This window comes from Seriola dumerili, unplaced genomic scaffold (assembly GCF_002260705.1).
Source record: "Seriola dumerili isolate Sdu_G_001 unplaced genomic scaffold, Sdu_1.0 BDQW01000169.1, whole genome shotgun sequence".
Classification (NCBI taxonomy): domain Eukaryota; kingdom Metazoa; phylum Chordata; class Actinopteri; order Carangiformes; family Carangidae; genus Seriola; species Seriola dumerili.
In genome coordinates, this window is record NW_019174424.1 from 4,979,001 (window position 1) to 4,991,851 (window position 12,851).

Sequence of the window (12,851 nt, forward strand, 5' to 3'; positions counted from 1 at the left end):
TCAGTAAGGTCTACTTCCTTGATAAAGCTTCATATAAACTAAAACAGTTAAGGTTTTAAAACTAGCTTTTGACACAGAGTCGTATTATAAGACAGGGGGGGTGGAGGAGACGACACAGTTGATAATGTAAGTGGTACATATTTCAAACAAATTTGTAATTAATCAAACTCTATAGACCAAAACCATATGGAGTAATAGTAGTATTTTCGGGCCCATGGTCTTTTGGGTCATCTGAGCCATCATGGCCAAAAACCCTGGCTAATCCAGCCTTTCTTATTTGTTAAAAAAAAAAAACCCCAAAACGAATTAATCTAAGCAAGACACTTCAGTAAGGTTTTTTTTTTTTTTACATCACCCTGCTGCCAACTCACTTGAGGTTTATTTTCTTGATAGAGCTTTATATAAATTAAAACAGTTAAGGTTTTAAAACTAGCTTTTGACGGAGTCCAACCTTGCATATAAATGTAGTCGAACAAAACCTGCAATATTTCTCTCTGAAATGTGCTGCAGTTTACGTATAAAGAAGAGGAAAATGTAGGTCAAATACTCAAGTGCTGCAGGGACTCTCAAACTGTACTTTAATACAGTGCAAGTACTTTAGTTTCTCCAGAATGTACTTACCGTTTCATTTAACGGTCGTTAGAGGGAGAAAAATCCTCCGCGTTGCTGTTTCTCTACCGGAAGCGGGAAGTAGGAAGAGCTACACAGCTGTGCTCCGTGGCTAACAGAGCAGCTAACAGGCTAACCTCAGCGGTGGAAATATCAGGACCCGTTGACCAAACAAGACTCCTTGACCGAGACTTTGACACCTTGAATCTAATATGGGGAAGGGTGGAGGCACATTTGAGAGGCTTCTCGGTAAGTTATCCACACATTTGTCAAGTTGATGGTTTATTAGCCAACTGTGAGTCAAAGTGCGATGTTTTCCAGCGTATTGTTTTGACAGACGCTGGGGCTGTGGCTCTCAGGCTAGCTAATTTTAGCCTGCTAACAAATTCGCTGCTATTGTTTGGAGGCCCAGTTAGGCTCACAAAATTTAGCAACCCGGCTAAGTAGCAAGTACAGTCTTATTTGCCCCCCCCCTCCCCTTTTTTTTTTTTACTCAGAATCGACCTAAACCAGTATCTTATTATGTTATGTTTGAGCTGTTAGTCAGGAAGAAAACAGCCTGTCGACCCTCTTCAGATGAGCAAATATCATAATATGTAAACGTAACAGTAACAATGTTACCGGATAACTCCTGACATGACTCGGCTGCTCAGGGCAGGCATACAGCCAAGCACAACATATCATTTATAACCTGTAGTGTTGTCTTAAGTTTTTAAAGTCCACAACAGGTTGATTAGCAAGCTGCTTATCGCTTCCCTGTAGAGATCAACGTTACACTGAATTAGAGGTCTTACCATTAAAATACACTTGGTAAAATTAACGTCAGATGGTTATAAGTAGTTTATCATGGCACTATCCCAAGAAAAATACAACTGTGTCATACCGTGCAGGTGCATTGTAGGTGGTTTCATGAATGGTGTTGAAAATGGACAGTCAATGGACATCAGATTATAGAAAAAATCAATTTCGTAACAGGAAGATCATCATTAACATCTAAATTGCAGTTGGCACAGATGGCCAGATTAACCTGCCAGGGGCCCCTGGGGTAAGAATAAGGTGCAGTGCTCCATAAACCCTCAGATGATGATAAACCACTGGTTTACATAATAAACTTCTTAAACTAGTTAGATGTTGACACAGGTTCTCATGATTGGGTACAAAGCAGAACTACAACATCCTGAGTTGACACTTTCACAGCTGTGCATATTTCGATATTGCCAAAGATACAGTCAGTCAAATTACCACAAACTTTTATCTTTTAAGTTTGATGCAGTTTCCCGCTTCGACAAAATCAGATGTCTCAACTCTTAAGATAGAATCAGGAATAAGACCATATTTGTGTAGGTATTTATGCCATTAGAATTATTGTAGCTTATCTAATGACTCTGTAATTACTATATAATAGTTATCAAAGAGAAAAGAGAGCACATCAAGAGAACACTTTAGTAGTTGAGGAGAAATCCACAAGATACAGTGCATATAAATGCACTCAGCTACCTCTTTATTTTATTCATATCAGTGAGGTTAGATTAAAATATTAGAAACATGATTTGGTATAGAGAAAGAGAATTCAACTGCACCACCAACTTCAGCCTTTAAAATGACCGTAAAGTAACACTTCTCTGAAACAGTTTCAACCAAAACTGAACATTGTAACCTTCATGAAAGTGTGATTTAGTTCAGGGCTAGACTGCATTAGTTTAGGTCAGGTGTTCCTAATAATCCTTTCCTTAGGAATGGAGGAAGCTTGTTATTTTTAATGACATGTTGGTTTGGTGTGACAGATACTGTGTGACAGATATTAACCAGACAATATACCAATATTACATCTTCAACCATCTGTATTAATTGCAGATAAAGCCACCAGTCAGCTGCTGCTGGAGACTGACTGGGAATCGATTCTGCAGATCTGTGATCTAATTCGACAAGGAGACACACAGTGAGTGATTCTGCGAATTGCCAACTTCTGTCTGCATACATATTCAAATATTTCATTTGACTATTAGGTTTATCTTTCTTTAACAAAAAAATAAGAAAACCGAACAAGTGTGTTTTGCAAAAAAAAACAAACAAAAACTTTATCACCTGGACTTTCAATTGAGCAGTATTTGTTTTGTCTGTGCAGAGCTAAATATGCTATTGGAGCTATTAAGAAGAAGCTGAATGACAAAAATCCACACGTGGCCCTGTATGCACTGGAGGTAAGACCTGTGTAAAGTTGAAAATGTTGTTGCTAAATTATTTTTCAGATGGCAAAAAAAAAACATTATAACATGTAAAAAATTAAACTTAATTAACTGGAAACCTACAGTTCTGCTGTATATGTTAATTGTCTTAATGTGCTATTTTGTCAGTGAATAATAATGTGACCTCTCCCTTCAGGTCCTTGAGTCAGTAGTGAAGAACTGTGGCCAGACAGTCCATGATGAGGTGGCGAGTAAACAGACCATGGAGGAACTGAAGGACCTACTCAAGGTCATTGATTTTATTTTTCTTCTTAGGCATCACACTGTTGTCACAATGCTGTTCAATCTCAAATATACTGTTCCCACTCTCTGTTTTATCCGTTGCAACAATCTAGTTCTTTCACAGCACAAGTTTTGACTTAAGTTGTGCTCAGTACTGTGAAGTTAAATTTGCTGACAAAGGACTGGAGAACAGTTTCAGCCTTTTTAGAATCAGATTTATCATTCATTTTTTAAAAATCATTATTTAACCCAATGAACATTTTTCGAATAACTGATTGAGTGTTTAGTTAACGAAAAGTAGTCAAAAATACTCACCACTGTTTATTACAGTCCAGGTTGACATCCTCAAATGTCTTGTGGTGTTCGACCACAAAGGTATTCACTTTACAACAATAAAAAACAGAGAAAAGCAGAAAATCTCAGTTAATTGATTTAACAACAAATTTTTCATAAGGTTAATGTCTGTGCAACTATATTTTTAGTCCTGTACCTTTCTCCATCAGAGTAACAAGTTGTGGAAAGTTTGGATATAGTGCTTTCAACCTCTTAAACACAGACAGCATGAGTTGTCTGACCATATTTTGGCTGGAAGCTTTATTACCTTTCCCACCGCTCTCATGACTTGAATATCTGCTCACTGCTTTCAGGCAGCAGTCTGCATTACAGCATGAGCTAGCAATATTTGATTGGGTCCTAGCTGTACCATGTGACCCAGGCTCCTGCGGCCCATGCTGGTTTTGACTTCCTGATGATGTCACTGCCTTGTGACAGGAGGGTATTTCAGCCCAAAGCAAGGGACTTCCCACCTGACTTCTTGTTATTGGAGGCAGTGTTGTTTGATTCATTTTGCTCAGTCATACCATTGTTGAGTGACAACAGAAATGTAGAATATCAAAACAAGAAGGACTTGAAGGTGTAAAGACACATTTGCTTGACTCTGTGTGGTTCTTTTACCACCAGAAACAGACAGAACCAAATGTCAGAAACAAGATTCTGTACCTGATCCAGGCCTGGGCTCACGCCTTCCGCAACGAACCCAAATACAAGGTGGTTCAAGACACATATCAGATTATGAAAGTGGAAGGTAAGTGGACACATGCGCATATACTGTATTTTTTTATTGTCACACTCACTTGAAAAGAAACCTAAGGATCTCCAAAAGTATAATGACCCAGATAAATATTTCCAAGCTTGTCTTATCTACAGCTAAATTCAAGAAAGACACATTTAAATGTTTACATTAAAGTTATTTATTCAAACAGTTACATTTACAATATTTTAAACTGATGTCCTGTATTAAACAGCAATTATTACATATTGTTTGCATATTGTTCATTATTTGAGGATATCTGAAGGTTTTGAAAAGTCCTTTTTGAATTTTCATTGAAAAAACATTTAACTCCATCTACTCAAAAAAGGCTTTAGAAAGAATCTATGTGGTTGTGGGCTGTTGAAAGACACTGCATATTTATAAACTATAAGTGAGACTGGTGTGACGGGATTATCTGGGTCCAGGTCATATTAATTGATTACATATATATTACTAGGAATTAGTTATATACAGCTGGAAACTACAGACAAAATATGACATATAATGGATATACTTCATAAATAATTGTAGACCTTGTTGTTCCTACTGTTTTTTGGTGTAACAGATGGTATTAAAAAGGTCTTAAAAAGTCTTCCATCTTATTTGGTCAACACTGCAGAAACCAGGAGCATACTGTAGACTCAACAAGTCTGTATTTCTTTTCTCAACAGGTCATGTGTTCCCCGAATTCAAGGAGAGTGATGCGATGTTTGCAGCAGAGAGAGTGAGACATTTAGTTTTTGTTGTTTCACTGTAGTAGAGTTTGCTTTATTAAGTGATTGTTTTCTGTAGAAGCAGCATGAATTATATGTTAAATGCACACCATAAAATTAAATGCTGGTGAACTATTTAGAAGAGAGGATATGCTGTATGTACTCCGAGCTCCAGTGATTTGCTTCTTTTTTCTTTTATTGCATCATCATATCTTTAGTAATATTTGATTGTCTGTTTGTTGTCTAGGCCCCTGACTGGGTTGATGCTGAGGAGTGCCACCGGTGCAGAGTTCAGTTTGGAGTTATGACAAGAAAGGTAGGCCTTGCTTCCTTTTAACTAGGCCACTTGTAGATTATATGGTTTTCTTCATTCAGTTACAGCGTTGTGTGTGTGTGTGTGTGTGTGTGTGTAGCGCATGTGCGGAAGTTGACCTCGATTTCTGTTCTGTGCTTTTCCAGCACCACTGTCGAGCCTGTGGCCAGATTTTCTGTGGCAAGTGTTCGTCTAAGTACTCCACCATTCCAAAGTTTGGGATCGAGAAGGAAGTGCGTGTCTGTGAGCCCTGCTTTGAGCTGCTTAACAAGTGAGTCCAGTGAAAAGTTTGAATTATGGTGGCCCTTAATAATACCACTATATCTGTCTCCAGCAATGTAGAGAAATACCTCATTAGTTGCAGCATGATATTTCTGGTATTGTAAATTATTCTCCTGCTCATGTTGTGTTATTTTTTTTGTGGAGCCTAGATACACAAGGTTAGATTGTTTACATCTGTTCTGTATCACCATTAGCTTTAGGGTTAAGTGACTAATGCACTGCCTTGTCTAAGTGTATGGTCCTCCATCTAATTATCTTTGCTCACCTTTATCCGTGATTTGAACCTCAATTTGTCTTGATATGTTTATTGTGTTACCTCTGTCAAAGAGGTCATGTTTTCCAGTTATTCAGTGGGGTTACATCAAAAAGGATTTTGAAATTTAGTGGAACGTGAGGCCAGCAGAGAATACTGCAAGCATGTGGCCATTTTTAATGTATTTTTCTTAAATATTTTGTTTTCGTCACAATATATTTCATCCAGCCCTTACCAAATTTGGTACACAGTATATATGGATGACCCTGAAAAAAGTTAATTGTTTATGCATATCCTATGGTTTTTATGATATAAATGACCCTGATTTAAGAACACACTGTGTAATTTAAATGATTCCGGCTTGCATATACTCTGAACAGTGTTGCAAAATTATGCCATATCTCAGTGGTAATGAGTCTGACTGACTTCAAGCTTTACACAAATTCTCCAAAACTTGATTTTCCGTTACAATGTGTGATTAAAAGCAGATCCAAGTCTGAATGCAGATTAACAATTTGTAAACATGTCCTATTATTACAATAGCAAATTAAAAGAATTTTGCAGCATATACAGAGTTGTGCATTCCCTGATTGTTTTATGGTATTGTTCTGTTTTTGGAGAGTGCTTGCTGTTTCAAACGGAATTCTCTCCTCTGATTTACAAGGTTGTTTGTCCTCCCTGATCCCTTTTCCTCACCAGCCACCCCTCCCTCTCTCCTCCACTTAGGAAAGCTGAAGGGAAAGCACCACCCACAGGCTCTGCTGAACTGCCTCCCGAATACCTGACCAGCCCGCTGTCCCAACAGTCACAGGTAATTGTATAGAAAAATAAGATGGCTTAGTTGACATCTGTATTAGGGACTCTACATGGGAAAACACATATGCATCAATGTATTTTAATTATCCTTTTGCTGTATTTTATTCTTCTGGTCTTTTTTCCCTTTTCCCTGCTTTTCACTCCCTTGGTCTCACCATTGCTCGTCTCTCTCACCAGATGCCACCCAAGAGAGATGAGGCAGCACTGCAGGAGGAGGAGGAGCTGCAGCTGGCCATTGCCCTTTCCCAAAGTGAGGCTGAGGAGAAGGAGCGCATGGTGGGTTGCACAGCTGAAATTTTACTTTTTGTTTTTACAGCCTGTTTAAAGAGAAAAACTGACCAAAACCGTATGTGCACTTACAGAGGCAAAAGAACTCATACACAATGTATCCCAAAGCTGATCCCACCCCGGTGACTTCCTCAGCACCACCAGTCAACCCCCTCTACACTTCCCCTGTGGTAAGACTTCTCCCTGGCAAAATGAATTATCTACACTACCGACCATTTTTTAATCATTCAAAATGATTGAATTATCTTTTTTTACTGACCACTATGAACTATGCACTCTCTCTAGAACTCTTCTGCTCCATCAGCTGAAGATGTAGACCCTGAGGTACGTATGTTGTCCTTCTCTACTACAGTACCTTATTATAGACTAATGGATACACTACATCGTACTTACAATACTGATATGTCTGTGTCACAATATTCCAGCTGGCCCGTTACCTGAACAGAACATACTGGGAGAAGAAACAGGAAGAGGCTCGCAAAAGTCCCACCCCCTCAGCCCCTGCCCCTGTGCCATTGGCTGAGCCACTTCCTGCAATCAGTCAGCCTGTAGAAAGCCACGTCCCTGTCCAGCCAGTCAGCATAGTGGAGGTATATTGAAATATTGTTGAGTAGATGTAACAAGCAGCAGTTTTATGTCTAGCGGAACTGGAGAAGGAAAACCACAAATGACTCTCTGCACTTTGCTTCCCTGTCGCCTCCACCTTTAGCAGCAGTACCAGAACGGCGAGTCAGAGGAGAACCATGAGCAGTTTCTGAAGGCTCTGCAGAACGCCGTCACCACCTTCCTTAACCGCATGAAGAGCAACCACATGCGTGGGCGCAGCATCACCAATGACAGTGCTGTGCTCTCCCTCTTCCAATCCATCAACAACATGCATCCACAGCTGCTCGACATCCTCAACCAGCTAGATGAGAAACGATGTGAGTGTTTGCTGCTCATGCGTGTGCGAGCTTCTATGCATCTCTGTCTCCCTTTGTGTCTAAGCTCTCAGTCATCGCATTGTGTATGTCATTGGCAGTGTACTACGAGGGGCTGCAGGACAAGTTGGCCCAGGTGCGTGATGCTCGGGCAGCTCTCAATGCCCTTCGTGACGAACACAGAGAGAAGCTGCGCCGTGCCGCAGAGGAAGCAGAGAGGCAGAGGCAGATCCAGCTGGCACAAAAACTGGAGATCATGAGGCAGAAAAAACAGGTGATGAAACGAGGCTCTCCAGTTAGAATGCACGTTGATACGTTATTCATTACCATACTCACAAGTGTTTTGTTTTGGAACCTCAGGAGTACCTGGAGATGCAAAGACAACTGGCCATTCAGCGCCTCCAGGAGCAGGAGAAGGAGAGGCAGATGCGCCTGGAGCAGCAGAAGCACACAATCCAGATGAGAGCCCAGATGCCTGCTTTCTCTCTGCCCTACGCCCAGGTACACACTGTGCACTGACCTATGCCACACTGATCTCACTAGCTGCGGTTCTACAGCGTATTTCATCATGAACTGTCAGACTACCATGTCCTAGTCCAGAAGTTAATCAGCCCTCTCTTACAGCACTGGTCCCAGTCATGCACTTTTGATACCTGATGTCGGATTTCAACCCAAACAGTTGCTATCTTATCTAATGTTACCTGTTAGCAGATTGAATGAGATGGTAGGCACATCACATGAGAATGAAAAGCCGTAGACACTTGGGCTGCAGTATTAACAGTTAAGTTTTGTTTTTAATGCCAGGTATTGTAATTAAAATGATGTGGGAATTTAGACACCACATTTAACTGTTCATAAATCTTTCGGAATAAATCTCTGATAATGCCTGTATGTGTGGTTACACAGATGCAGTCTTTGCCCCCCAACGTGGCAGGAGGGGTGGTGTACCAGCCTGGTGCTCCACCCAGCTACCCGGGCACCTTCAGCCCTGCTGGTTCTGTGGAGGGTTCACCTATGCATAACATCTATATGAACCAGCCTGGGCAGACTGCACCAGCACAGTACCAGGCCATGCCCGGCGCTGCCACAGGTGAGGAAGTCAATAAGAAGAAAGATAAACTGGAAACTTGGATAGAAAGCTTTCAAATACTCTTGATAGCTTGAGAAATAAAAAAAATCTGCATTACATTCAGCCATGAAGCATTTGATATGATACATAAATATGTTAATTCAAGTATCCTCCTGTGTGTGCTCCCTCCAGATCCCAATATGGTTAATGCGTACATGTACCAAGCTGCAGGCACCAATGGGCAGCCTGCTCCTCCTCCCAGTCAGGCTCCACCCACTACTAGTCCACCCTACTCCAACTATCAGCCTACACCTACACAGGGCTACCAGGTCTGCTTGACATTCAGTTTCTGATAACTACACACACTACACTGTCTGAATATTTAATGCTGAAGAAATATTCCACTAAACGTTGTCCTGGTTTTGTGCAGAATGTGGCCTCTCAGGCCCAGAGTATGCCTCCCATGTCCCAGGCTGCCCCCACTAATGGTATGGGTTACATGGGCTACCAGCCATACACCATGCAGAACATGATTTCAGCCTTGCCGGGACAAGACCCCAATATGCCACCCCAGCAGCCGTACATGCCAGGCCAGCAGCCCATGTACCAGCAGGTCAGTGGTTTATTATTTCTTTCTTCATTACCTTCCAACAAACTGTGCTAAATTAGCTAAACTATGTTAATCATTGATTGGTATCTTTATTTTTACTCTTCAGTGCATCCAGGTTATTTCAGTCTTCACTAATTTTTCTGTTATTACTTGATCATTCCGTTCCTTCTAGGTGGCTCCCCCTGGTGGCCCACAGCAGCAGCAGCAGGCACAGCAGCAGAACCCTCAGGCTTTGCCGGGCAGTGCAGAGGCGCAGCTCATCTCCTTTGACTAAAAGCCCATACGCTGCAAGGTCTCACACACTACACCCTCTCTCCTCCTTTGGTCTCTCCCCTCCCTCTGGACTCTGAGGATGCCCTCTGGAAACACACACACACACACACACACACACACACACACACACACACACACACACACACACACACACACACCTCCTACCTTCCACCTAGCTGTGATGTTGTGGCAACGTGAAATATTGTGATAATGTTGCAGAGCTGTTGCTCTCCTTGCCTCTCCCCCACTGAAGTATGGGAAAGTGAGGTGAAGCTGCAAGGGAGGGCACCATAACCCAGACCCCTACACCCTCTTTCTCCCTCTTTCCAGCTGATAAGTATGTAGTATTTCCTTATTAAATGAATAACTGAAGCTCAGAAATAGTCAGTGGTAATAAAGTTAAAATGAATAAGAAAATATGATAATAATTGAGGAGAAAAAACAGACATAACCATCCTTTGCCTCATATTTTTCTAAAGCAAATGCATGTTAAAATTTGAATTCTTTTCTGGAATGGAAGTTAATTATTACACCCTATCGTAACAGTTTGGGGAGTGATTGAGGGACATCTGTATGTGCTGTTATGAGAGGTTATGGGTGTGTGGATAAAGAATGAGGGCACAGTCAACGGCCTGAAATAAATGGCACTAACTCACATCTCCATCAGGTTCACATCTTGACATTCCAGTTGTAGTTTTCGGTTCCATCCGTTCTAATGTAAACAGATGCACACACAACTAGGGTCAACAGTCTTGTTTTGGCATTTTATTTGTTGTGCACTGCTTGAACTTTCATTAATGTAGTTTCTGAGAGGATAAAACATGTGGCAGGAGTTACATTACATTGTTATACATTGTGGGAGGATAACTAGAAAATTTGCAGATTGGTTGTTTAATCATCACTAAACATACTTGCATAGATGAAATCATTGAATCACACAACTACAGACCATAAGATATGCGTACTAAAACAGTCCAGTTACTCTAAAAGTATCCTGCATCCCTTTTTTTCCCTTCCCCTTTTTTTTTTTTTTATTAAAATGACTTGGTTGTAACTGTCACAGATGAGGATAGCTACATAATAAGTACAAGTAAGGTGGGCAATCTTTTCTCAAGTGTACTTGGCTCTCCAGAGATGTGGAAATGCTTGCAGGGTGAACATGATGTCCCGCATGTATGTATCACACACCCAAGTGATTTCTGTAACCTTTCAGTTGCCATGTGTGAACTTCTTTATTCCATCATACTGATCTGTCTGACTTAAAAGTAATTTTAAAATTATATTTAATAAATATCTGGTTCTTATTGTCCACTTGCCTTTGTTTTTCTTTTTTTCCTTCATTAGAATTTGAAAAGAAAGACATACAGTATATCGTTTGACAACTTTTATGGAAATTTAGTGTTTCATTTAAATTGGGCTTTACAGTACAAATAAGAACATTTTTAAAACTCTGTTGCGCAGTTTGGCATTTTTAAAGTTTTCTGAAGATGAGGCATTTGTAGTATTCTTCCATCTCAACCTGGAAATGAAACATTACAGGTGTCAAAGCTATAATATGGTTATTACCAAGTAGTTACCCCAAACTACAGTATGTGACTCACTATCCTCTCCATACGCATCCCGTTCCCATAGGCCAGCTGCCTCAGTACATCCATGTCTGGGAGACCCCACTCAGGATTCCTGTGTAAGACATGGACAAGTCAGTCTCTTTACATCATACCAGCAAAGCCACCAACAAACTTATGTCATGTAGTAGTATGTTACTATAGTAAAAATAGAAACTCACTCACAAGTTTCGAAGCTCTGCGTCCAGTTGTTCATTACAACTTGGTGTAATGGTGCCATTGATAGCATACACCTGAAACATATTTAAGAGAAATCTTAACAGGCTGTTTTTAAAGCCAGTGTTGCCATTTGTTACGTCTTCACAATGACATGATGCTAATAAACTCAAAACTACTGTTGTCACATACCCCATATGTTATCAAAAGACCATTTTGTCGGAGCATCTGACCCGCTCCATTGAAAACACCCTTAGAAAATTAGCAACACAAAAAAAAGAGAACCAGATATCAGCTCATTGGAAGAATTTTGAGATTCTGTTTCATAAATGAACCAATGCAGCACAACATCATTATTTTTCTGAGCTTATTAGCTCAACATTGTTTTTAGTTGACTAGGCCCACCTGTGCTGTTTTGAAGGAGCTGTACTGCAGTAAGTTAATAGCAATAATAACATCACACGAGTTGCGAGGAAGGCCTGCCCATTTCTCCCACGTTTCACTGGCATCCAGGTGGACAGGTTGCAGTATTGTCTTTGCATGGGTTGCAGCAATGTATGCCTTGATACTGTAAACAGGTCATGCAGACTTAATGTTACTTCTTTTTTTTTTTTCTCAAATTCTCATTAAAGTCTTTCAAATCCATATATTACTGTGTGAAGTGTTGCCAGTGAAGCTTACTGTAACACAGTTGACAGTGTCACTACTCTAGCCAGTCATTTGGATCATTAACAGATTGTTGAATGTGTCTGATGCATATAACTACTGTAAGCTTTTCTCTACAAGACACAAACCTGTCCCGAGACTCCTCTTTGATGTCCGATGGTTGCCAGGTGACAAAGGGCATCTTCTGGGCAAAGCGTATTACATGCTGCCCAGTTCCAGAGCCCAGCTCTAAGGCAAACAACTGCCTGTGGGACTGGTCCTCCAACACATCTTCAAGCACTGAACACAGATCCTGCCAGTTCCTCTCTGCCTGAGGAGACAGCAGCATGGTCTGAGGGAAAGAAGCAGAAGGACATGTCACTCTGTTATGTTGTGCTGACATGCCTATGCATTGATTTTCTCTCTCAGAGGATCCCTCTTACCTTCACTTGTGCTGCTTGACAAACTAGCTGGGAAATGGCATATTGGTGGAGGCTGGATGTGGTGGATGACTGTAACAGCAGATGGTTGCAGAGATTACCTGGTTAAGAGGATTCCGTCTGTGCTTCTCCCTCGTGTCCAGCACTGGTAGGGTACAGGTAGGACACAGACAAAGAGACAGAGATCAGTTCAATCCAGACAATAAAAGGTTTGTCTGAATATTTTATCTACTCCAATTAATACCAATACAAATCAACACGATAATCATCACCATAATGTG

The 12,851-nt window shown here is 40.8% G+C and overlaps 2 protein-coding genes across 6 annotated transcripts; one reads left to right on the forward strand and one right to left on the reverse strand.

The window, feature by feature from the left end:
* Window positions 1-729: 729 nt before the first annotated feature.
* hgs (hepatocyte growth factor-regulated tyrosine kinase substrate) lies at window positions 730-9,814 on the forward strand. Of its 5 annotated transcripts, none has more exons than XM_022752600.1 (20): window positions 730-858; window positions 2,464-2,548; window positions 2,735-2,810; window positions 2,992-3,084; window positions 4,038-4,161; window positions 4,839-4,891; window positions 5,128-5,196; window positions 5,340-5,464; window positions 6,428-6,539; window positions 6,722-6,820; window positions 6,907-7,002; window positions 7,118-7,156; window positions 7,258-7,422; window positions 7,545-7,755; window positions 7,854-8,026; window positions 8,113-8,253; window positions 8,659-8,842; window positions 9,014-9,150; window positions 9,252-9,434; window positions 9,604-9,705. In XM_022752600.1, the coding sequence occupies exons 1-20, from the start codon at window positions 822-824 to the stop codon at window positions 9,703-9,705; spliced, it is 2,304 nt and encodes a 767-aa protein (XP_022608321.1). In that variant the 5' UTR covers window positions 730-821. The 5 variants fall into 5 exon arrangements, with proteins under 5 accessions (XP_022608321.1, XP_022608323.1, XP_022608324.1 ...); XM_022752602.1 differs by having other exon boundaries at window positions 6,455-6,539; window positions 7,542-7,755; XM_022752603.1 differs by having other exon boundaries at window positions 6,455-6,539.
* Window positions 9,811-12,612, reverse strand: LOC111227183 (methyltransferase-like 26 B). The gene is made up of 7 exons (XM_022752608.1): window positions 12,574-12,612; window positions 12,280-12,482; window positions 11,891-12,053; window positions 11,678-11,737; window positions 11,495-11,562; window positions 11,306-11,384; window positions 9,811-11,223 (listed from the first exon to the last, which is right to left on the reverse strand). The coding sequence occupies exons 2-7, from the start codon at window positions 12,477-12,479 to the stop codon at window positions 11,176-11,178; spliced, it is 618 nt and encodes a 205-aa protein (XP_022608329.1). The 5' UTR covers window positions 12,480-12,482; window positions 12,574-12,612; the 3' UTR covers window positions 9,811-11,175.
* Window positions 12,613-12,851: the final 239 nt, after the last annotated feature.

What these genes read in the sequence shown, in the direction of transcription:
- LOC111227183 (XM_022752608.1), bottom strand. Translation starts at nt 12,479, where the DNA reads ATGCTGCTGTCTCCTCAGGCAGAGAGGAACTGGCAGGATCTGTGTTCA. An exon ending in GACGCAGAGCTTCGAAACTT is followed by an intron (nt 11,385 to 11,494) that starts GTGAGTGAGTTT and finishes TGTCTTACACAG; the next exon opens with GAATCCTGAGTGGGGTCTCC. An exon ending in GGATGCGTATGGAGAGGATA is followed by an intron (nt 11,224 to 11,305) that starts GTGAGTCACATA and finishes TTTCATTTCCAG; the next exon opens with GTTGAGATGGAAGAATACTA.
- hgs (XM_022752599.1), top strand. Translation starts at nt 822, where the DNA reads ATGGGGAAGGGTGGAGGCACATTTGAGAGGCTTCTCG. An exon ending in TCTCTCTGCCCTACGCCCAG is followed by an intron (nt 8,254 to 8,658) that starts GTACACACTGTG and finishes GTGGTTACACAG; the next exon opens with ATGCAGTCTTTGCCCCCCAA. An exon ending in CATGCCCGGCGCTGCCACAG is followed by an intron (nt 8,843 to 9,013) that starts GTGAGGAAGTCA and finishes TGCTCCCTCCAG; the next exon opens with ATCCCAATATGGTTAATGCG.